General features: G+C 39.0%; 2 protein-coding genes across 7 annotated transcripts in view; one reads left to right on the top strand and one right to left on the bottom strand.

Annotated features, from left to right (window-relative positions):
* Nucleotides 1–6,617: 6,617 nt before the first annotated feature.
* Nucleotides 6,618–7,468, bottom strand: LOC119557642 (protamine-like protein 99C). The gene is made up of 3 exons (XM_037870492.1): nucleotides 7,252–7,468; nucleotides 6,841–7,178; nucleotides 6,618–6,783 (listed from the first exon to the last, which is right to left on the bottom strand). Exons 1-3 carry the CDS (start codon nucleotides 7,405–7,407, stop codon nucleotides 6,765–6,767), a joined length of 513 nt encoding a protein of 170 aa, XP_037726420.1. The 5' UTR covers nucleotides 7,408–7,468; the 3' UTR covers nucleotides 6,618–6,764.
* A 1,135-nt stretch (nucleotides 7,469–8,603) lies between these two features.
* The window catches only part of LOC119558155 (fasciclin-2), a 72,942-nt gene continuing 56,476 nt past the window's right edge, over nucleotides 8,604–25,069 (top strand). For 2 of the 6 annotated variants that reach the window (XM_037871397.1, XM_037871396.1), the window contains exons 1-2: nucleotides 8,606–8,784; nucleotides 11,763–12,072. In XM_037871397.1, coding sequence (XP_037727325.1) covers nucleotides 11,991–12,072 — 82 coding nt within the window. In that variant the 5' untranslated portion in view covers nucleotides 8,606–8,784; nucleotides 11,763–11,990. Of the gene's footprint in view, nucleotides 8,785–11,762; nucleotides 12,073–25,069 lie in introns of all 6 variants that reach the window. The other 4 variants (XM_037871398.1, XM_037871399.1, XM_037871395.1 and 1 more) reach the window with 3 other exon arrangements.

Genomic DNA, 25,069 nt, shown 5'->3' on the forward strand with positions numbered 1-25,069 from the left:
CCTCGGGGATGATCTCATGCCACATAAACCTTGAATTTGGCCTGAATGAATGTTGCCATTGTCCCGCAGCCTAAGGATGATATGTGAAAGCTGGGTGGCTCCGATGAAATCCCATCCCAATGACCACAACAAAGCATCCTTACGAGACAACCAGACGAAGCGACGCCTTATCCAACCGAAAGCTAATAATTATGGTTCAAAAAAAGGCAAAGCCGCAGACGAGATGTTTATACCCTGTAGCTCAATGGGTAAATGGGTTGGTATCTTACCTTACTAAATGTATTACGTTAATATTTATATTGCCTATAGGAAAACCTCAACAAAAATAGCCCATAACAAGATATTAAATATTCTTATAAAAATTTAAAAATTTAAATTTTAATAGGGGGCATTTTGGATATACCCTGAGTATCCTGAAGTTGTAATTTCCCAACGACTCCTTCGATTTTTTTCAGCGATGGGCAGGACTCAGTAATGCGTTAAATGGCAACGCATTATCCACACATTCCTTGCACGGGTGAGAAGCCCTAAATTTGCACAGCTCCCGGAAATGTTGGCATGGGAATTATTTTGTTACATTTTTTTTTGTGTTCGCATACCGCCTATGGGTGCATGGTTATATGACCATATAACAATCTATATATATATATGTACATACACACGTGGATGTATAGCTTCAAAGTAACAATGTTGGACCGCACCACATGCAGACATACTTTGTGTTTGACCACATGGCAAAATGAGTGCCCGGCAAAGGACAAAGGAGCCGAAGGACTCAGGTGGTGCGGGTGTACGGCAGGATGTCTGTGGTCAGGACACGGCGATGCCCTCCCAATTCACGTGAGTAGGTGTAAAATTCGAATGTTATTCCCTCTCCTACCCACTGTACTGAGAAAAATAATCGTGCAATTGGGAATACCACATTCTGGATAATTGCCCTGGTATCCGCTTTTTGATTGATTGCCTAGAATTTCGGTGGAATGTGGTTTTGGACTAGAACTGAGCTAAGGTCTTGGGTAAATAAAAGAATATTTTTAGAGGGCATTTCTAGAAACGTATCTATTACACACTTTTATTGCAAATATTTCACACTTTAGTTACTACAAAAAATATTACATTTGTGAAGCCTTAGGAATAATTAAAATGTATCCAAGTATATAATAAATTTTCAACATAAAGCATATTTTAAGAAAAAACAATCAAGTAAAGAAATTAAAAATAAGACGAACATTTTTGTTAGACTCAACTTAAAGTATTCTTAACATGCATCATTTATTTTAAATGGACATAAATACTCATGAATAATCTTTTTTAGGATACCAAAATTCTTTTTTTGGAAAAATACCTATAGCCAAGGGAATTATACAATTTTTTTTTGTGGGGAGACTAAACTAAAGAGGATATGTGGATGATGAGGAGCACGCGACACTGCCGACCGAGAAACAAAAAACCAGGAGTTTGGGGATGGAATGGGACGAATGGTCGTTGTTTTGCTTTGTCGTGTTTGTTTGGTCCTTTGGTGGCGTCTCGGATGTCCTGCTCACATTGCAAACGCGACTAACGAAACGAAAGTCTGTCTGGATTAGTGGACATATCCGGGGTCGTTATTTGCCCTCGAAAGTTAATTAAGGGTTTCACAATCTATGCGGAAAATGTCAACGCGGCGAGGGAAAGTGAAATTGGGTCTCGCCGTGCATTGAACCGCAAATGAGTTTGGGAGTTCCATTCTCGCAGCCTCGCAGACTCACCTATAAAGTGCACAGAGTCCATCGAATATAGCGCACATATATGTCCACCACCCGCGGCGCAGGGATCATAATTAGCTGCGGCCGACGCTAATTGTCCTTGCCACACCCCCGTGGCCATTGTTCCCGAAATTCCCGGGATTCGAATTCGAGCCTTCTGGCTTTAGCCTGTTTTGAATGCACAATTTCGAGGCATTGGGTCGGACGACAATCTGGCTCAGATTTACTGACGCCAGGTGATTTCAGGAGCACTTTTCACCAATTGCCGGGGGAAAATGCAGCGGCTTACGCCCCTAAAATCGAAAAGAAAATATAGTGATATTCATATTAAATATTATTTGAATTCAGTACACTAAAGCAAATTTACAAATACTTTTATGTGCTATGCCACCAATAATAATATTATTTCTAAGAGGATCATAATTTGTACCACTTCTAAATGTAGCATAAAATGTATACAACATTACTGACAAAAAATGGTTCACCATTTTTCAAAACCTAATTTTATGACATTTTTCACGCCACCTTCCAACATTTTTAATAAATACATTTTAATTACGTTTCCCTATCATTTTCACTTTTACATTTTGTGATAGTAATGCTTGTTCTCATTTTATTCTCTGCATTTGACATTTGGTTCCATTGTTATATTGGTTATTTTTACTGCCCTCTCCTTGTTTTATTTTATAACTCACTTTTGTTTTGTGAACACCCACCTATTTTCCACTGACCACCAGCTAAATGAATATTTGGTCATCCCCTCTTCATTCAAACACTTTAAAATACCCAAGCAAAATGCGTTCAATTAAATCAAATCGTTAGAGACGCAACAGGAAATGAACTGGTCGCAATTACCGTTACCCAATGGTGACCCCGATCCTGTCCAAACTGCCCAATAGCCCCCGAATCCGGGAAATTCTATTTTGCCACCCCTACCCCTTCTAGCATTTTCATTTTCTCCACACACAAGCAATAATTTTTGGCAATTTAATTGAAAACCGAAAATGGCAAGGGGACGAAATGTTTTTAAAACAAAGGGGCGGGTTATATCACCCCAAAATAAATAAAATATTTAAGGGTCGGGGATGAGAATACCGAAATATCGGGGCACGCGTGCGCAACAAAGGGGGACAAATGGTCAAATGGTCACAGTCACGCGCCAAGAGCTAAAAGGTCAACAAACAAATAAACAATCCATAGTCCGAGCAAAATAGAAATAAAACTCGGGGCGGGGGGTGCTGAAAAATAAGGGTCGTCGTCTGTGCGAAATCGCCAGGAATCGAATACCTAGCATAGTTTTTCGGATTTTTGCGGTTGCCTTTTCGGACGGAAGTTGGCTATTTTACTTATAAAGGGGGTCCCACTGCTTTGAGCTCATTAAAGGTCAACTGTGAAAATATTTCATGTCCATTTATTGTCCTGATGGTTTAATGAGACTATTTTCGAAAGACCAAGGAAGCCTCATCAACTTGTTTTTGGTGCCTGGACTCAAGGGTTATGTGGGGAGAGGAGAGGGCCATTTAATGGCATAATAATAACAGAAGGGTTCTATGGGTCCACTCAAACAGTTGAGGGGTTTCCATGGACTTTTAAGCAATGGATACTCATTAACCCATTTGCGGCAGTCCAGTGCTTAAAGATAATAGACTCTTGGAAAAACAACAGCAGTGTCATTAGGATATAACATGATATATGTTTCTACATTTACGAGTAACATCCCAATTATTTATTTAGAACTGTATTCGTATTGATTTCTTTATTTAAAAACATGAGAGAAAAATATTGAACCAAGGTTCTTTAATATAATTAATCACTAAGCCAAATCGAACAATATCCTGAAAAAACAGATTCTTATAAATCCATTATATTTCCTTTCTTCAAGATAGGGCAACTGCACCTTTGATTTCTGCCGTCAAGATCCTGGCAAATGAACTCATAAGGCAAATGCTTAAATATCAATTAATTATTGAGCACCCAACGTTGGCACCTCCGGCCCCAAGTTTACTTCATACACGTAAGTGCAACAGTGAATGTATCTGTATCTGAATTCTGTGCTTTGTGCGTTCGATTCGGAAAACCATAATTCATCATTTGGCCCTCTGAATGGCTGTCGTTCCTGTGAACTAATGACTCTCGGCTAAAGTTTCTGGCCAAGACCGAGATTGGTATTGAGTTCAGGTCTTCGGTGCGGACAAAAACCTGTCTGAAATTGAGCTGCAGGGCGGGGGAACTCTGCGGATCTAATTGCTTATAGAGTTATTAACCATTTTCTAATGGTTTTCGGGCTGCGGTTACCGTCATTTGAGAACATTTTGTTGATGCACCACCAAAATGCAGGTGTGCACCACAAGAAATCGAAAAAAAAAACGAACTCGATCCCGGGCTACAAATTGGAACAGAGTTGCCGAGATCGCTGGAGATTGATTCGGAGACCACCCATCTGAAAACTCGCAGCCCACAGGCCTCCTAAATCGACGTCTTCATTTGTCTGGCTGGCCATCAAATCAGGTAGCAGATTATCGGATCCCGGGGTCACAGGTCAGGCGAAACCGTTTCAAGTGGGTTTGAGCGACTCAGGTTATTGCCATTGTTCACTTGTTCCCATAATTGTTTAATAATTGCAGTGCTCAAAAGGAAGTTGTTCTTTATGCGGGCATATATACGATAAGTTTAAGTTTGGTAAATATATTTTGTATGTATTTATATTCTTTATTCAAATAAAATAATTGATATATTTTAAAATATTTAAAACTTAAGTAGTGAATATAAGTTTTTTATTTGAGACCTTAAAATTAGTATAGAAAATATCTTGCTTTTAATAGTTAAGAATCTCCAGTTCAAAGATTTTCTTTGCTCCAACCAACTCTTTGTACATTTTTGTAACAGACATTTTCACATCACCAGTCGATAGGTCAAAGGTCGAACGCATTAGCAAATTAAGCATGTAGAACGATTGTCACCACATTTCCCACAGTACGCCGATCAATTCAATATCCATCTGTGGAAAATTCGGAAAATTCGTGCGGCTGTTCGGCGGAAAAATGGAAATAAAATTAACACACTTCAAATCGGGCGAATCGGTCGAATCGGGTTTTTGTGGGTGGCGGAAAGAGGAAGAGGAAGACACAGGGCAATAAATAAAGCGCAGCGAAAGTGCGACATCAACGACAAAATAACAATCCTATAAATCACTTATTGGCGATTCGGGAAAGGGCAGTTGGGGGGGTTTTTCGGTGGTATATAGATATATGTATATCCCTCTGTATAGGGTGATAAATTGCTCCGTCACACACACGACACACGAAAACAAAACAACAATGATAACTGCAGAACACATCGCTTTGGCATCTATGCATCTGTCAGATACGCAATTTCATTTAGTAAATTGCACAGAACGCATTCAAACGTAACTGGGATTTTGTTGTACTTTTTTGTTTCCACTTAGCCGGGAAAATCACCCCTCCCTCGTTGCGATTTTTTCACGGTTTCGGAAGTGGGCGGAGGTTAATTGACAGCGCGGCAATTAAACCGAAAAGAAGTTTTTGCCCGAATCGAATCTCGATGTTGCGTGGCACAACAAGTGGCCGTCGCCGAAATGTTGCCGAGCCGGAAAAGCCATTCGCTTTTCCCCCCAAAACATGATCGTGAAGTCCCCACAACTAAGACATTTTCCTTCAGCAACATGCTGCAAACTTCGAGGGATACAGTGGGAGAAAAACTTAAGGATAGTTTTGATATTTTCGCTAATCATAGTTCCACATTTCTTTCAAGAATTTTCGTTCGTTGTCTTCTTAACAATAAAAGTTAATGAATTTCTTTTATAAAAATTAATAGATAGTTTAGTTAAACAAAAACCGTATCTGAGCTTTCATTTGCTGTCTTCTGTATAATAAAAGTGGCGTAATATTTTGATGTTAAGCTTTTTAAGCGCTATTGCCCCCAAAGTAGTTACATTTTTAATGCTCCGTTCTGAAAGTCTTTTGACAAACCCCTCCAAAGATTGGGCAAGAAAAACGTGTCAAAAACCCGACACCAGTCACTCGTAAAAGTGACGAAATGCGGCTTAAGTGCCGCCGCCCAGTTTCTCCGCCCATCGCCATTTGACCTTGTTGACACACGAGAGGAAAAGAGTTGAGTTCTTCGTCGTCTAACGGTAGACGCTCCCTATCTCCCTTCCTCTGCACTGAAAATGTATTTTACCTACACATTTTGCTGATAAATTAATTATGACTTTGGTTTTAATTTAATTATCAAGGGGGCTAAACTTTTTCAGGTCTTTGGAACCAACTGTGTAAGTTGTGTTTTTCAATGCTGTTTGTTTTTGAAAACCCATAAAAATAATAGTTTTTTGAATTCAGAATTCCTTTTTCGCCCTAAAAAGACGGTGTTTTGGCTGCCATTATGTAACTAATAGCCACAATGAGACGTGTCATACCTCGTTCTTCTCGTAGTTTAATATTCAATCGATTGGCATTCAAACCTAAAAATTTTTAAATTTTTCCACTTTTCGCAAACAAACCCCTTACAAAAAATGCGAAAATTGGTTAAAATAATACATTTTTCTTAAAGTGATGCGGATCGTTAGCATAACTATGAAGCTGTTCAAAACAGTCGGCCCTTTAACTGTGCGCCTTGATTTGGCCAAACTACGATTAAAAAACCGTTAGAGTAGAGTATTTTTGACTAAAATCTGAATCCCATTTTTACGCCTTAAGAAATTAGTTTTTTGGGTGCTACATTAGATAAAAAGGTCCAAATGAGGAATGCCATGCCTCGTTGGAATCGTAGTTTAATTTCCAATCCATTGGCATTCAAGCTTAGAAATTTTTAATTTTTGCCATTTTTCGCAAAAAAAGATGATGATAATATAGATTTATACGCTAATCCGTTTATGTTGCCGTTTAATCTTCGTGTTTTGTAAATATCTTGTATGTAATTGAATAGTGAAGTGTAAGATTTACAAGACATTTTTCGCTTCAAATTTACATACATTAATACGTCTAAAATTGAATAGTGTTCCTATCCAGTCCTCACAACCCTGAAAAAATGGTAGATATTATTGTTTGAGTAAAGCTTTACATTTAGACAACTTTACCAAGGCGGCCTCTCAAATTGTTGGCGCTGGTTTCCATGCAGACGGCACCAAAGACGAGTTCCCTTGTTTAGTAGATCATTCGCCTTCAAATTGTTGTTCTTCCTCTGAAACTTGCGCATGAAATGCATATAGGCTACGGCGGAGCCCAGACGATGTGGGTCGAGGATCTTCAGCACAGGGCTGGGTCTCTTCTTGATGGACTTGGATGACTTTCTTTCCTTCTTGCTCCTGGACTCCCTCTCACGGGCACTGGGAGAGCGAACGGAACTGCATTTCTCCCGCTCAGATTTACCGGGGTTTTCCCCAAGGGACTGACTCTCAAGCTCCTGAGGTGCACTCTTTATAACGGTCACAGGTTCGTTTGTTAGCAATTGGTATATATTATTAAAAATTAAGATATTTCCTACTTACCGAATTTTTAAAGAGGGTCATATAGTTCCATTCTCTTGCTTCGAAACGTATCCCGTTCTGTGGGGAAATTCCGTAGAATCGCTTTTTGTGTTGGCTCGATAAGTTCAGGGAGCCAGTTGTTTTGCGAAGTGTATTTCCACCTTGTTTTCCGTCCATAGTTTTAATGTGTGTAAAAATAAAATTTGGTTTCACGTACACGACAATGTCTACACTTGAATACTAATGAGAATACTGATTCTGATTGAGAAGCTGTTCTCCCAGCTATCTAGGATATTTTTTTTAAATCTTAAAAAAGGCTACTGTGAAATTGTTTACTATTCAATTGTCCGCCCTTAAAACTCCGTGTTTTGGATGGCATAGTAGTTCGTAGCTTAATTTCGAATCCATTCACATTCAAACCTGGAAATTTTTAATTTTTGCCATTTTTCGCAAAAAAAAGATGATGTAACCCCTTACAAAAAATGCGAAATTTGGACAAAAAATAAATTTTCCTTAAAGTGATGCGGATCGTTAGCATAACTAGCAAGCTGTTCAAAACAGTCGGCCTTTTTACTGTACGCCTTGATTTGGCCAAACTACGATTAAAAAACCGTAAGGAAAGAGAGTATTTTTGACTAAAATCTGAATCCCATTTTTACGCCTTAAGAAATTAGTTTTTTGGGTGCTATATTAGAAAAAAAAGGTCCTAATGAGGAATGCCATGCCTCGTTGGAATCATAGTTTAATTTCCAATCCTTTGGCATTTAAGCCTGGAAATTTTTAATTTTTGCCATTTTTCGCAAAAAAAGGTGATGTAACCCCTTACAAAAAATGCGAAATTGGTCAAAAAATAAATTTTCCTTAAGGTGATAAGGATCGTTAGCATATTTAGCAAGCTGTTCAAAACAGTCGGTATTTTTGCTGTACGCCTTGATTTGGCTCAACTACGATCGAAAACCGGAACGAATAAGCGCATTTTGTACTAAAATCGGAATCCCATTTTTCAGCCAGAAATTTTCAGTTTTTTGGCTGTTATAATGAATTGAAGTTAGTTACATCCGCAAAAAGTCACTGCGAAACAGTCTTTCAAACTTGAATCTTTAATAACCAACATTGAAGTTTTTTATATCTTTCCTCAATCCGGCAGCATGTTGAGACACATGAACTCCAGCAACATGTTTCTTGGCAACACGCTTTCGGCCTGTGTCCCGCCTCAATGTTGCCAGCAACAAAACATCTCGATATTTCGTGTTTTGCTGGTTCAGATACGTTTCGTTACGCCACCCCCCTTTTCCACAGTACAAATATCTCATTCGGCAGCTCGTTCGTGTTCGTTCGTTTATTATGGCCACAGTAGGTTTTCAGCGCTTGCCGCCAGTACTTTGCCAGTTTGCCAGAGTATCTGAGTATCCGTATCTTGCAGTTTGTTTTGTGCGCGCGTGGTGAACGGTTGTTAGTATCTCGTACTTTGCTGGCTCAGATACTTTTCGACGGCCAACGCGTCGAGTTCTGCCGTGGTGTGTGTTAGTGTGCCAGTTAAACAATGAGAAATTGGTAATAACAAATAATAATAATAAGTACTGATCGCATAACTTGTTCTAAATACATGGAAAACGAAAAAAACTATAAACTATATAACGAGACAGCTCCCTAAAAACCAAAAATAAACTGGCGGCATTCTTGGACAGTTTTTTTTTCTAAACTTTTTTTTAGCGTGTGACAAAAAAAATACAAAAATATCACTCTCTCTCTCTGTCGCTCTCTGTTGTTTTTTGTTTAAGATTCCAATGACTCACGTGCAAAGTTATTTCATTTTCAATGAAAAACTTTATGAGAACACTCCATGAAAACCCTTTGAAAACTCCCTCTAAAATCGAGTTGGAAAAGTGCATATAACGTATCATAAAATACAAAAATAAAAAGAACAACAACATCACCTGAAAAGCGAGAAAATAAAATGGAAAACAGGTTTTTGGGCCCGCTTGGCTGCCAACTTTGTAGCCTTTGTTGTTGCCAACAGTGAGCGCTGGCAATTGACTCACGCTTGCAGCTGGGAAATAAGGCAGAAAATACTATAAACTATAAACATAAATAAGGAAAAACTTAGAAAAACTTGGAAAAACCTGGTCACAAACCCAAACCCGATATGTTAACAAAAAATAAAACAGGGGGGAAATGCCACAGCAAAAGATCCTCAAATTTCAAAAACAATTTCTGCCGGTTTTATTTTTCCTTTGTCTGCCCCAAAAACAAAAGTTCATTTCGTTTGCTGCGGCTTCCGACGAAAGTTTTAACGTGATTAAAAATATTTGTTTAAACTGTTAACAAGCCAGAATAGAGTCAAAGTTGGAAAATTCTTGTCTCCGTGCTTATTCCAAAAGTTTTTAAGCTTACCTCCTGGCGGTTTTATAACTAAAGTTTTAAAAAGACGCAAGTCTTCTGTTTTGTCTTAATTAAATTCTTGATTGGGTTTTCTCGAATTGGACAAAGTGATTTTTAAATACCGAGTACAAAAATATTTGGAAACTTTTTAAGGAGCTTTTGACTTTATCTAAGTTTCCTCTCTAACTGGAAAAGGATTTAATAAAATTAAGATTTAGTGGACCATAAGCTTAAACCGTTTTCATAAATATTTTATAAAATCAAAGATAGAATTTCCAAGTGTTTCCCAACCAATCAGCTAAAAACGGGAAAGCCCCGAAAATGAAATTAAACATTTTCGCCCCCAGTCGAAACTCAAAATCAAATCATTTGACATCAGCATTCATAATTCACGAATATCAAGTGGAAAACTTCTTAACTTTTGTGCAACTTGAACAGATTCCCAAAATTTTCCCCCTCAGCATTTTAGCTTTTTGCTTCCGCTGGCTTTACGGTACTTCCCCTTTTACCAAGTTTCCCATTATAATTAGCGTTTTTGAAACTTTATGAATATTTTAAGACTGCTTCCCTAGTATTTTGTTAGGATGTCACAATTTGCCAAAAGCAAGACAAGAAGCGCTGGTGTGCCTAACAAATTCGCAAGAATATTTCGCGTGCGGACAGACACACATATGGGGTTTTCTAGAAAAAAGTCAAGGCCTGCCCTAGATATCGATTACCCAGTAACTGTAATAACCGTAAGCCAAATGAGGGGGGCGGTGAGAAAATCCGCGAGGAAAATGGGCGGGATTAGTGGCAAGACAAGAGCTCGCAAGGAAGCAACTACAGTTTTCCCTCGGTTGTATGCTAATTTTTCCATAAAACGGTTTTGACACTTATTCAAATTTGACTTTGACTTGATTTGTTTGTTGAAGTAGTGCAACCATATATGTTAGAGCAGCACCACCGTATTGTCGGAGACATAACTGTTTCATAGATCAACTGCTTGCTTTGCAACTGCTTGCTGACGTGGCAGCCGTTACCGCAGTTTGAATTAAAGATTTCATTTATATAGCTTTTTTGGGAATTATTAGCCATTATTGTAAGGTCACATTCCATTTGTGATAAAGACGGAACAGTCACGTAAATTGTGTTATTCGAGGTACTGTTCCATTATTCTACTAAAATATAAACCATAAAAATTATTTTTATTGAAAAGTGTGCTTTTGTGTGATATTTCTTTAGCGAGTGATAACTGTACTTTAGAACTTGTTGCAACGCTACTCAAGGACATTAAGCATAGGTGTAACTTCAGTGTGAGAGACAAAGAGAAATAGAGAATATGAGAGAGAGATAACTTGAGTCACGATTTAACGCAGAGGCGAAAACAAATAAATTCGTGGAGATAAGAAATTTATGTGTGTATGTATTCCTACCTTTAACCCAGAAGATAAGGATCTACGAAGAACACAAATTTATTAAAAATATTATTAAGTATGAGGGCCTTGTACTTAAGCATTCAGGTCCTCCGTTCTTCTCTTACCTTCCAACAAGCCCCCTGTTTGTATTCCCCCTATATAATATTTCCCGCACTACGTGTTTTGACTGCTGAGAGCCCCGCAATTTCCGTTACAAAAACTGGCCAACATGTGCGAAGTCGGCGGCGCAGCAGGTTTTATTTTCTTCGTTTTTTTTTTCCCTGGGTGCCGCCAACTTTAGAATGCAAAAGAGACACCAGGCACACACAGCACAACACACACACACAACAACACCAAAAGCCATTCGTGTGCGACGCGTCTTCCTCTTCTGCTCACCCATAAATGCCAACATTTGCCATTTGAATCAGAAATGCTAAAGTTATGACAAATATCAAATGCAGATGAACTTCTCAAGCTCAAAGTTAGACTTGAGGTTACTCTAAACTGACAACAACAAAACGGCCGAATAAACTTACAGTTATTAAGATGCAACCGCAGTACTAAATATTAAGGAACTATGTATATAAAGCCCAGATATGAAAAAGAAATCTTAACTTTAAAACAAACCACAAAAAAAATCTAAAAGAAAAACAGTATTTTGTTTCTGGTCATACTATAAAGATCTCTGTATACCACAAATAAGAACCTCACTAATTAATATTTCTAACACAATTCTTTTGTATCTCTTTCCAGATTCACACACCAAAACAGCTACAAAAAAAACACCTGAAGACTAAAAGTGTTAACCAAAAAATAATTACTTGTGCAATCACAAAGCAACGAAAACAAACTGAATTTTTTTAAACATTTTTTTTCGTGTGCAACCGTAAACCAAACCAAAGAAGTTAGAAAGGGAGAGCAATCAATTTGCGAGCGGGATAAACTACTAACTACTACTACTGCAAGAAAAAGCGATAAAAAATGGGTGAACTGCGAAAATCGCTGCCGCTGACTTCAGTCGGCGTCTTTTTGGCGCTGCTCCTCTGCAGCTGCTCTTTAATAGGTGAGTAACGGATAGAAACGCTCCCCAAGTCCCCAAGACATGCTTTTCTTTTTGGTATTATAATTAGAAATGGGAACCAAAGGCACAAATGGTACAAAATGTTGAAGATTTATCGCTGTTCGATGTTTATAATATAGAGTCTTTTTGTACTCCCTTAAAAAAACACTGAAAGGATAGGAACAATCAGCACAGTTTTAAGATCTTACCAAATTTGTTCAAATAAATTCGAATGATACAAAGTTTTTTTTTAGCTAATAGATAGCAAACCTTATATTGGTATCATATAACTTTTATGATGCCCTAATGTTCCACTTAAACCTTAAACATTGACAAATCATTAGCTAATAGACCACTGTAACCTACAAAAATAAGCATATAAACCCAGAATTACGGCTGACCGAGTATTTCATCTAGGGACTGACTTAGCTTATCGGCTTATCAGTCGACAGGGTCATATCAAATTTGTGTGTTTTTTTTGTGATCCCAAGAGATCTTAACAGACACATTACCTGAGCACTTGCACTTGGGTACCTGATGCCGTAGACGACCCTGAAACAAACACTTGGCAAATAGAGACCCTACAAAATAAAAACAACATCCCAGGAAAACTAAAATCATCTTTTCCTTATCGCAATCTTCCCAAATTCTGGAGTAAATATTTATTTTACCTCAAAACAGATTATACCGTAGCTGGACAAATATCATAAAATTTTCAGTGAACATCATAAGTTACAAACGCAGATACACCTAAAATTCCGGCACCTGACTTTGGGACCGTAAAATTTGGGCAAACATTCGCCTAGACAACTAGAAATTATTGCGCAAGAGTCGCATGTTAAATAATACGGGGTTGCTATGGGGTTCTATAAAGTGTTTTTTTTTGGTACTTGGATATAATTTGATATTAACGTTGGTTATCATTATAATCTTTAGAAAATATCTAAAAGAACACAAACTCTAATAGTGAAATCCTCAGAGATAATCAGTTAATTAAGCCTAAAAACAAAACCAGTTTTGATAGAATGAACGGGCCTAGCAAAACGGAACAAAGAGAACCGATGTCCAAAAGTGCAAAAACTGACTATATCATTATCAATTAATGGATAAATAATAGGCTAGAAATAAGGAACAAAGAACGGCACACTAAAATTAGCTTATAACCCACAAAACCAGACTTGCAACAAATCGCCAGACATTATCGACTTGGAAGATTCATAATTCAGACAGTCTATAGGGTTGCAAACTTCTTGGGCAAACTGTAAAGTCGAGAAGAATCCAAAGTCGACTTCCCAGCAATTACCGCATCCGGCTTGGACCACAAAAAAAGCTGGCAGACGACCCCAAGTGATGCCTTTTAAAATGTTCTAATACCGCAGAAAGTCGAATTTAATTAACGCCATTTCTTTTCCCCTCCGAGTCCCCACCTTTTCTCTAAGTTTTCCCAACAAACAAGATTTAGAAGGGAAGTGAATTTAACCGAGAGATAAAAATTAGTAGAGTCATTACAGGATGACTCAGCCGGGAGTTGATCATGTTTTTGGGATAGTTGAAAATAAGTATTTATGCATTTTGCTACGGGAAGAAGTCTTTTTGTAGAAAGTGAGAAAATCGTCTAACCCCCTCCCCGTTCTTTTGTGGTCAGTTGTGCTCTAATTTTCGAGCAGTAAACTTAAAACTTTTTATGATGTTGACGGCGCGCTTTTTTTTTTTGTTTTCCGCACTCTAAACTGGAGCTTGTTCTCTATATATATTTTGTGTGAGAAAAACACTTTGAAGAAAAGCAGTAGAAAATGGGTTTGAGAAAAGCGAGTGGCGGCTGGCTGAAGTAGGAAAAAGGGTGGACAGTCCTAATTAGCTAAGCCCGAAACTGGCTTAATTGGGTGCCGCTTTCACTTCGGTCATCGCGCCTGGGAAAACTGTCAGTTAGACAGTTCGTCATACTATTAATGGACGATGAGGGCCTCGAGATGAATGGAGAATCCAAGGGGATAGAGAGGACCAGCAGAATCTTGAGAGCAGCACTCATTTCACTAGCCCGTCAAGGAAGAACACAAATAAAGGAAAGCTGGAAAATAAAGTGCAAAATACCTTAGAGTATGCCAAAGTTAAGCTGGTTTTCTTGATTTGCTAGGAATATTTGCATACACATCTTAAACACTTTTGTAGATATCTCTCACGATAAACCAGTTGGGATCCAAAGAAATGTAGCAACAGTTTTATTAGGGGAATAACGATTAGTATTTTCTATGGAATGCCAATATCATTAATTAGGTAAACGAGTTCATAAAATATAGCTTTGTGTATTGTGTTTCATAAACTTCTTCAAATTAGCATTTTTAAGAATCTTAATATCATATCATACCATACCATATGCTAATATTAATGAGTAATAATCTTTAAGCACACTTTAAGAACTTGCATGTTTTGCATACGTTGTCCACTTACTGCCTTAAATCAGTGTGGAATACGAAGAGGAAGCTGAGAATTGAGAGAGGGTCTTGAGTTTATAACCCAAGCCCATGAACTCGACTTTATACCTCTTCCTCGAACTGAGGACATTCTCAGAATTCTCTGACTCATATCTTTTTGACTTCTTAGTCAGTCTCTCACGCCCAGCATCCAAGCCCGCTTGCCCCCTTTGCCCCCCCACTGGCAACTACCTTTATGTAGAGTAGAAAGAGAGGGGTAGATGGGCGTAGAAAGAGAGGGGCTTAGGGCATGGGGAACGTCAGGTTGCTGCTCAAGTTGTTGCCTGAATGGGACAGCTTATGGTCAAGCGGGCAACTCTTGAGTTCTTTCTTTTCTTGTCTTTTGTGCCACTTGACAAGACAAAGATGGGGCATGCGGCAGAAAGAGAGGGGTAATGGGATGGGGCAGGGGCAGGAAAAAGGAAATTCCAATTATGTTGCAAAGTCTGGCCGTGCGTAGAAAAGAATTGTTGCCGCTTCTTGTTTGCCTCTCTCTCACTCATATCCCCCCTCTCACTCTAGCCACCATTCTTCACGATTTTCCCTTGTTTTAATTTTAATCCAGTAATGCCCGGAAAGCCTTGCATTTCGTTTTAATTAATAAAACAAAACATTTCGGATGGGACAACAAAACAAAAGGATTCAAGTGGATTGCAGAAATGATAATGAGCTGTGCTGTGCTATATCTCTCTATATATATATGTACAAAATATATATGTATATAGTAGCCAATCTCTGCGCAGATCTTTATGGGCGCTTGATTTTCCAATTCAGCCCTGAACCCAAAAAACTTCACCATAATTAGCAGGCATTGTTGCAGAAAAACCCCAGCCCGAACCATTTAAATTAACTGCAAATGAGCTGGAAAAGCCCTCTGAAAAAATGCAGAGCAGCTGAAAATAACAAGAAAAGTTGTGGCTTTAAAAAAATGTATTTCTGATACTGTTTTAATCTTTATGTCGGTCTTAAAATAATAGCTAAACTAGTTTTGCCTTTAACTTAAGCATAACACAAACAAATTTCCATAATAAAAAGCCTAATAAAAAAAAACTGAGAAAAAAGAAAACTTCAATTTAAGAGGGAAAAATAAAAGAATTGAATTTGTGTGAAAAATATGGCAAGACATTAAGTTGCTTTTACTTGTTACGGAATGCAGTGAGTGTGGGTAAGAGAGAGTTGGACCAAAAACAAAAAAAACGAGAGGGGTTAAGCCCGCATAATCCCAATGAAGCTTAAACAATGAGTCGGAGCAAGACAAGATACATTCCTATATGGTATATGCATAAAACAAAAACGACAATCTGAAAACAAAGAATGCACATAAAATACAAATGAAGGATGGTTGTTAGGCCTTCGCTTTTCCCCCCACATTGGTTTTTCCATCTTCAAGTATGATGAATGAATTTTAAATTAAAATTCAGATGAAAGACAAAAAAAAAATTGTGCCACATGTGTCCCAGGTTCAACACCACCCGCATTGCGCCCAATCTGGGGTCTCACTAAAAACATATACGAAAGTTAATTACTCTGATTTGGGTTGCCAGTTAGGCCTTTAAGAAAGGTATATGAATTTAGGGAAGCCAAATGATCTTTAAAGTTATTTCTGAAATATTAAAAAAAAAAAAATTTTATGACTCATAAAAAACATGAGCATTTAACACAATGTGATTTGCCAAAGCCACCTGACGCTATTGAAGGGATCGAGATCTCAAAACTCCGACTTTGAAAAACAGGAAACGACGTCCGAGACGTGCCGGGCCTTATAACCAGCCGAAATTGAGTTATAACCGATTGGCAGCCCATTCGATTTGGGACCCATTCCTTACGGCCTAACTTCTGCACCTACCTGTTTTACCATCCTATCGGAACCGAACCATCTGGGAGGTGCTCAGGTAACCCGATGACGCCCCGGCATACACAACTAATTGCTAATTGGATTATGTCTTGCTCGAATGAGAAACGAAAAGTGTGGGTAAGAGGGGGTTTATCGGGAAGAAAGGGAGATACACATGGTCACATAGGGAAATAAGGGAAGTGAGGTTAGGTCATTGATATCCGCCTTTGGCCGTAATCCAAACGGTCATCGGTAGCCAGACGAACCTGGAGGGTTGTTGCTGGACTGGACTGGACTGGAATGGAATGGAATGTTTTTAATTGACTTGCCCCATTGCAATTGCATAACAATGAGAGACACCCCCTCTTCTCGCCGCCCATGTGTGTTTGCCTGCCTGATTGCGGCGTCAATTGTCAATTTTTGTTACCTTCTGTGCTCGTCCGCTCGTCGGGTTCTTCTAATTGGTAATGCAAAGTGCATGGCCAGGTCCCAACTTCTCCTGTCCAACGGTTTGACCGCCTGTCCGTCCGTCTGTCCGTATGTCCCTCCGTCCATTTGGGTCCTTTCTTTTATTTTCTCTCTCCACCGAAAGCCACACCCTTCATTGTCTCGCTTTTGGCCTTTGTTCTGTTGCCTGGTCGTTTAATCAATTCGTTTCTATTTCGCATTTTTCAAGTGTACTGTCCGTTGGTGGGAGTGATGTCCGCTCAAGGGAGAGATGGCCAAAGTGGGTTGGTCTCTATAGCAGGCCAAGAAAGTCTTGAGTGGAATAATTATATTTAAATAAATATATAATTTTCTTGAGCTGAGTTGCCCCAGAAAAATATAAAAAATGGAAAAAATAAACATTTAAAAATGAAAAATTTTAAATTAAAATATGCTAATATGTTGTACAAATTGAGTTGCATTTTTGAAAATGTTCTACTTTTTAAATGTTAATTATTTCTTATGGCAAAATAACTTAATATCTTTGTGCTATAGATTTTGCTATGGTAAATGATTAGCGAGAGCCCCACTGTACTTGCCATTTGGTTTTGGTTGGGGTCGAATTGTCTTCGCTTGGTTTTTGGCACGGAGTCGTGCTCCACTTTGCATACCCTTGATCCTTGCAATCGCATTTGCCCCTCTTGCCGCCACTCATTAAATTTCCCACACTGCAAATTGAGTGACTTCCACTCCCACGAACACCCACGAACACCCACAAAAGCCCATCCCCCCTCCCCCAATGCACCTTGCGCCCTTGGCAGCCTCTCGTCCTCCCAGTACCCAGTACCCAGTCCCAGTCCCAATGCCAATCCCGAATCCAAGCCATCCCATCTTGAAAAAAGCCACCCCATCCCATCCGCAGCACTTATCTTGCCTTGCCGCTTTGTTTTTTGTTTTTTTCCCACCATTAAGCCTCAACTATCAGCGGCAGCTCATCAAGATGTGCACAAAACAACGAAAGGGGGCAAAAAGTGCAAGCATAAGGCAATTCCCCCTGGTTTCCAGCCCTTTGGCCCCCCTTGCACACCGCCACTTTTCGCTGCTTTTGGCAATTTTCAGCATTTAACCAAATAAACCTCTGCCAGCAGCGCTGCATGCTCTCTGCCCTCTGAGTACACTGAGCGAAAGGGGATTGAACTTGAAAACGATTTAAAGAAAAAATATATATTTCGTTCATAAAAACAACTTTATTTCTATACTTGATATGATGAAAGTATTAAAATGATGTTTTACAATATATTCCATCAATTTAAAAACCTTGATCTTGTAAAAGCCTGATATTCAGTATTCCTTTTCAATAGGTTTCTGGATCTAGTTTTAATTAAAAATCGAATGTACCGATATTAAAACTTTTTTGAAATCCCTAAATTAATGTTTATCTGAAGTAAAAATGTATCTTTTTTTCTCTGTGCCCTTCAATTTTTCCCACTCATTGCCAGTGCTCCTCACTGACATTCATATGATGTGCTCAGTGGCTCCCCGCGTCATTATCAACGTTTACCCCTACGCCCCTGGACTTCCTCCGCAGTTCCAGTCCCTCCCCCCGAAAACATCGCCTTCCATGTTCCCCTTAAATGGGTTGCCATGGAACAGAAATGGGATTGGGTTCGGAATTGGGATTGGAAAAGGTACTCAGGTTCACCTGGGCATCCAAATTGTTTCTTTTTTTTTTCGTCTGCAACATTGCACTTCTCTGGTATTAAATGGATACTCTAGTTCAACTGGATCACTGAAAACTAAATTGTATATAATTTAGACCAAAAGAAACTAATACATTGTAGATCTATAAAAACAGTACTGGCTTAGGATCTTCAGATTTAATTACCGATAGATTGAAGTTACTCATTACGATTTTAAAAAGGGAAAATAGTTTTGGATACCAAATTAACTAGACAGAGCAGAGAATGTAGTATCATGGGTAAAAGTTCTCAAAGAGTTAGTTTATAAACTAGTTCCGCGACTTGAAAATAACTAGTGAGGGAACTTGCTGCTTTGACTGGAACTTCTCTCTTTTACCACTTTTTTCACTCCTGGCCCCGGTTGAAACCTCTTGACTGAGCCGTGTGGCGGCTTCATTCTCATCATTATCCCATTCTCAAAGTTACGAAAACTTTATAGCCGACGCCAAGTTGGCTGGGGGCCTGAGAAAACCCCTTTCGGACCCCCCCTACCCTTTCCCAATTTCTGTGCTGGGCATAGTTTAGCGTAAATTTTCATAATTTTATGGCAATTTTTCACATGCGCGTTCGCAATGCGGCCAGCAAAAGGAGCGAAGAAACGTCCAAAATACCAACAATCATGTAGAACCCCCCCCCCATCCCTTTTATTTTGTGACGACCCCTCTTTTCGGCGCCCTTCTTTGTGTTTGCATTTTAGTCATGAACTTTTAAGCATTTGTCATGCATAATTTGAGCAGCAAATGTATTGGAAAGAATTTTAAATTGATTGTTATCATTGTGTTGTGCTGCAGGATAATGCACTTGGATTCTCGGACATTAGTCAGTCGTCGGGAGTACGGAATACGAAATACGGAATACGGAATACGGAATACAGAATACCGAATACAGCATTCCCCGCCGGAGGGGCAAACAGCTCTTTGTCAATAATTAGCTTAACCCATTAATAACCCAAGAATGCTGCAGTTCAGCTGAGGGGAACTGAGTCAGCAAACCCCCAGATATGGCTAACGGGGATTATGTGTCGGGAGATCGGGTGGAGATGGTTGGAGGGATTACGGGAGTACGGGAAAATCGGGGAACCAGTGGACAGCCAAGATAAATGATGGCCTTTACCTTTCCCCAAAAGCGATGGAGGAGAGAAAGCGATGCTGGGTGATTTGATGTCTGCTAAAAGTAAAAGTTCATTCACATTGCTTTGTTGCAGCCAAAGTTCTTCTCTTGGCTCCACATACTCATCCCTTGCATACCCTTTGAATTGGGGCTTTAATATTTTTTTCATCCGAAAAAGAAAACTTTGCCAGTGATTCACCTTTGCCCTTTTGCCTGTCAGCTTTGAAGTAAAAGAGCTGCATTTTTTTTTAAGCAAAAGTTAATATCAAAGATCAGCTTACTGTAGCCCAAGATAACAAAGAAACTTTTGTTTATGGCAAAAATATTTTTAGCCAAGAATAATTTTTCCAGGGAAATAGAAACCATAATATTAACAAAATGTTGTTGATTTGCAAACTATTCGGAAGTACCAACAGGGGATATAGCAAATTCTCTAGATTGTTTTGAGAAACTTAAAACTTACAGAGAATTTTAAATGGAATAAGATTCTTTTCTTTATGATCACAATATTTATAAGCTGAAATAATGTAAACGTTTTGAACTTAACCAGATTTTTTTTTCTATTAAAAGTAAAGATATAAACCGGATATGAAACCTACTCCAGGGTATCCGAAACCTCTGGTAATTTTTTTTGCTCAGGGGAGCCAAGCTCTGGACGGACTCACATAACTCAGGGAGTTTTATCTGTAAACTTGCAGAGGCCCATCCTCGGATTTCCCACTTTACGGCGAAAACGCTGCCAATGTCTGTCGTCACTTTTGGACTTTATGTTTTAAGCTCTGCAGCAAATTCTGAGTAAAGCGCATAAAACACTCTGGCACCCAGATATCCGCACACTCCTTGAAACAAAAACGACGATGGACTGACTGATGATTAAATTCCTGTGATTCAGTTTCCATCGGGCTGAGCAAGGCGTTTTTTTTCTTGTATTTCTTGTTTATGGTCTGGAGCTATTAAAACCATCATGGGGCGACTTCCTCAAATTGTTTTTGGGCCTGAAAATGCAGCAATGTGAACCGAATTGAGTTTCCGATTGGTTTGATTAATCCCGAAATAGGAAAAAACGGCCTCTCTAAAGGAGCTTTTCTTTCTAAATTTTGGTGATGTGCAAGTGGAACCATCTAACTTAAGCTGTCTGATACAAAATCAATTTTGGGTTAGAAAAGATACTTTTTTTCCATTGTTTTCCTACTGAATGTGGTATAATATTTTTATATATAGGGGTTCTTAAATGTTTCACTTTATTTCCAAAGACCTGGAACTGTATAGTTTACCATCCTCTCAGTAGAACATATTAACGAATCCATCCAAGTGAATATTTTTTGTGGTTCCCCATCGAACCCGTCTCCCTATGGAAGGTATCTCCCATCCAATTTCCTCGAACTTCGGTTATTAGTTCCCCCGGTTCCGGATGCAATTGCGCGACATTGTTGACGGTTGTCGGTTGTTGCCGTTCAATTGCTCATAAACGTAATTGCCGCTGCACAATGCCAATTTCATAGATATTCGGTTCGATCCGTTCGAATAAATTTGCCACCGTTAAAAGGTGCCTAGGGGGATGTGCGTTGTACATATCCTGTGCGAGGATATGTCCAAGTGCCCGCGTCTCAATGTTTCGGTATATTAACCCCCCATCATCACAATTCTAGTTGGTTGGTCTATTGTGTGTCGGTTGACATTTGATTTCTGACGCGTGCCGTTTTAACGACAGCGAAATATTGTGTGCACCATTGGGTTAAGAAGGGATGGGGGGAGGGAACTAAGTCCGCGGGACCATCGGTGGGTTAAACAGGGAGTGCCACATGGCCGTGCTGGTTTATTTTTGTTTTTACGATTGTTTTAATTCTGTTTTGTTGCAAACAAATAGGCGGAAAATTTTAACGTACTGCAGTCATGCGCCCGGGCCATTTACCACCCCCTCCTTAACCCCCCTCGTCCACTTAACCCCCCTGGTTGCCCACGAGTATCGAAAATATTAGATGCGTTGCGCGTGTTGCGGCCTCATTAATTTGTTTCTAGATTTATTAATTATTCAAGTTTTTTCGCCATCCGCAGATAGTTTATGGGAGTCACGCGTGCCGAGTATTTACTGTTGAGTGCCTCTCCCCGGTTGATCATTTCTGGGAATTGGAACCGTCCAGAGGGTCCTTGGAAAAGTCTGGTGGTTGAGCGCCCAATATTTTATAAATGTCCCTCTGGCTTCATTTCGGCCAACTGTTTCCGAGGGGAATTTCAGAATTGCAAAAAGGCGGCCAGGGAAACCTACAAATATTGATGAAATATAATATTTAAGGGATATTTTTTGTAATACAGAATACCAAGGGTTTAATGATATATTATAAATAATATAATAATATTTTTAGAGGAGGTTCTACAAGTCTGAGCTATAGATCCCCTTTATAAGACGTTTGAAATTTATTGGTATATCCAAAACTTTCTATCTATTCTGCTTGTCATCCCTTTTGTTTATAACTTATCTATTCCCATCTTAATAACTTCAAGACCATTCGTTCTAACGACTTTTAGTAAACATATAGCATAATTCCATCCCCTCAGTTTCCACCCCATTTGGCTGTTCATTTGCTAAAAATATTTCCTCTGACATCGAATAACTTGTAGTGGGTCCAAAAATAGATGTGTGTGCTGACAGTGCTATGGGTTTCTACCCATGTTGCAGAGTATTACAGAGGAGTTTTATTTGTCAACCATTAGTGCTACATTAATTTTTATATGCCTAAGCGATGCTCCTGTATTTATAACCCTCTGATCTCCAAAAACGACCTTTCTTGGCAACTTGGCAACAACTGTCGCTCTGGAGATCTGGGCGTTGGTAAAGAGGGGGCGTGGCCGAGTCTGTGTGCCTAATGATGTTGAAACGACTTCCTTTGCCTGTTTCTTTTTTTTTTCTTTACCTTTTTGCCACTGTCAATTTGTCAACACAACAGAGCCAAGACACTCGACTGATGGTCACCTATTTTTTTATATGTATAGATATTTTTTGTACTCGTTATTTGGAGTCCCCTTGGCGGAAGTCGTACAACCGAGCACGACATTTTGCACTCAATGAATCATAAATATTTGCTCTTTTTCCCTCATCCTCTTTGACTTTTTTACACTTGAATGTTTTTTAATTCGGCGACTTTTTTTTTTGTGTTGTTTGCCTTGTATTTAATTCAATTCGCTCGCTTTTAATGCAGCCAGCGATGCATGCAATGTTTAAAGTTGTTCCCGCTGAAAAGAACCAACAGGTGTTTGACTTGTTTTCGGTGCCAACTGATGCGTGAAAACACTGGATAGGCATTCGATATTGGTATGGATATGGCGACAGTTGACGGGGTATAAGGTTACACAGGAAGTTTCACAGTGATGGGAAGCGAAAGTAAGGGAAAGCGTTTACCAAAGTGGTACATAGATCAAGAGTAAATAAATATATATAATATCAAAGATATATGGGTAAAGAAATGTGGGCAAGAATCACATAAATAATCAAAATCAAAGAGATCCCCTTAAGTTCCCAGATCTTTAATGATTTCTAAAAGATAATATATTAAAGTTGAGATCCCATGAGGATCTTATTAGGCTAGCTCCCTGGATATAATAAAACTAATTGAACGAAACGTCCCTCAAAACATTTAAGAAATTAAAAAAAAAAAAGCAAGCACCAGGATCACATCATTAGAGCTGTTTTTAAAAAGTGCCAATGACAACAAACAGATATTATGGGATTCCATCTGGATTCCGCCGCCTGCCTTTTCCACACTCCCCACACACTTCCCCCAACTGTACAGATCTGCCATGTGATATATGGACCGCAAGTGGCTTTTGTTCTAGGGATGCCAATTATGCCGCAAGCTGCTTTTCCTTTGGGGGGTTTTCCCTGGTTTTCCTTCGGCTCTTTCATATATACTTCAAAATCCAAGTGACGTCTGCTCCCCAGACGGCATTTAAAGCGGCTGGGGATACAAATGTATCTCATCGTTATGCTCTCCCCACAATTAGTGTACAAAAATAGCATGAAACAGTGGCAAACTCAAGGCGACATCGATCCCAATTCCGATCCCGAAAACCCCCCGATAATCTAATGGAAATTCGTGTAAGTTTTCCAGCCCCGGCGACAGTTGGCAGCTTGTTTGGTTTAATTATTCGAGCAGATAGCGAAGCGCATCCAAATGAATTTCAAACTGCAGCTGCAGTTTATCAAACGCTTCAATCGCTCCGCCGACAGCCAACTGACAAAACATTCTCCATAAACTTAATTACACACCACCGATAAAGAGTGAAAAAATGGAAAACGGAAAAATTAAAAAAGCTAGCTTTTCCTTTGACTTTTTCCATGCGTTTAGCCTACGAAAGAAAAAAAGCAGAGAGAATGCCAGCATCAATCAACGAAATTGAATTGCAAAAAGCACAGAAAACATATTTATTCAATTAGAAAATGAAGAGTCGCTATTTTTGGAAGAAAAAAAACTGTCAATTTCCGTATATTTATGAATTTCTGAAGACCTTATATATAAGGCATTCAAATAACTCGGGAAATTCGAATACAATGGGAGTAGATGAAGGACACAACGAAGCACTTTGAAGCCCGACTCCCCAAAGTTTCCGCCCCTTTTCGTCACCGTCTGAACAAATACAGCTGCGAACAATTGAATCGAGCTGGAATGAAATGAAATGAGCAATGTTAACTATCCTGTTTACATAATATGTCAATTAAAGGCGCAACATCTTGGGGGTTGGATAATGTGGGTTGGAAAAGCTTTTAGCAGTCTCCTTCCTCGATCTGTGTGTATGCACTTATTTATTTATGGCCCGCTGTGATTTTGGCATAGTTCCTGGGCACAGAAACATTATCTATAGGGGGTTAGCCAACATATTAATTTGATTTCCTCTTTTTTATTATTATTGTTTTTCAGTCACATAAATCAGAGCGCGGCTTGACAAGGATTTTTGTTTCTTTTTGAGGGTTGGCTGCCTGCCCGCCTTCCTTTGGTCTAGTCCTTAAATCAAAATTCAAGTTTTGTTGCTCTATTTCGGTATTTTCGGGGAAAACCCAATCCACCCCCGAACAAAAAAAAATGGAACAGAGAACAGAAAACCGCCACTGCACTTTGCCAAATTGCGAATGTGATTTATGCGGCCGAAAAGCATTTCTTGGCAGCCTGTTAACACTTCATTTGAGCTGAAATATCTCCACAGATACTGCAGAACCAAAAAAAAAAAGGAAAAAACAAAAAAGGAGCATTCCAGCAGCTCAAGTATTTCAATTAGTTTAATTTTTTTTAGGGGTGGCTGCTGTCACTTTGTCAAAAACCGGATTTCTTTTGTGACTCTCTCATTCGATTCGAAACGTTCCATAATTGTTGTTTACAATTCAATTTTCCACAACTTCCCTCCGAAGTGCGGAAATGAAGTGGATTAGT

Source organism: Drosophila subpulchrella, chromosome X (genome assembly GCF_014743375.2).
Source record: "Drosophila subpulchrella strain 33 F10 #4 breed RU33 chromosome X, RU_Dsub_v1.1 Primary Assembly, whole genome shotgun sequence".
Taxonomy (NCBI): domain Eukaryota; kingdom Metazoa; phylum Arthropoda; class Insecta; order Diptera; family Drosophilidae; genus Drosophila; species Drosophila subpulchrella.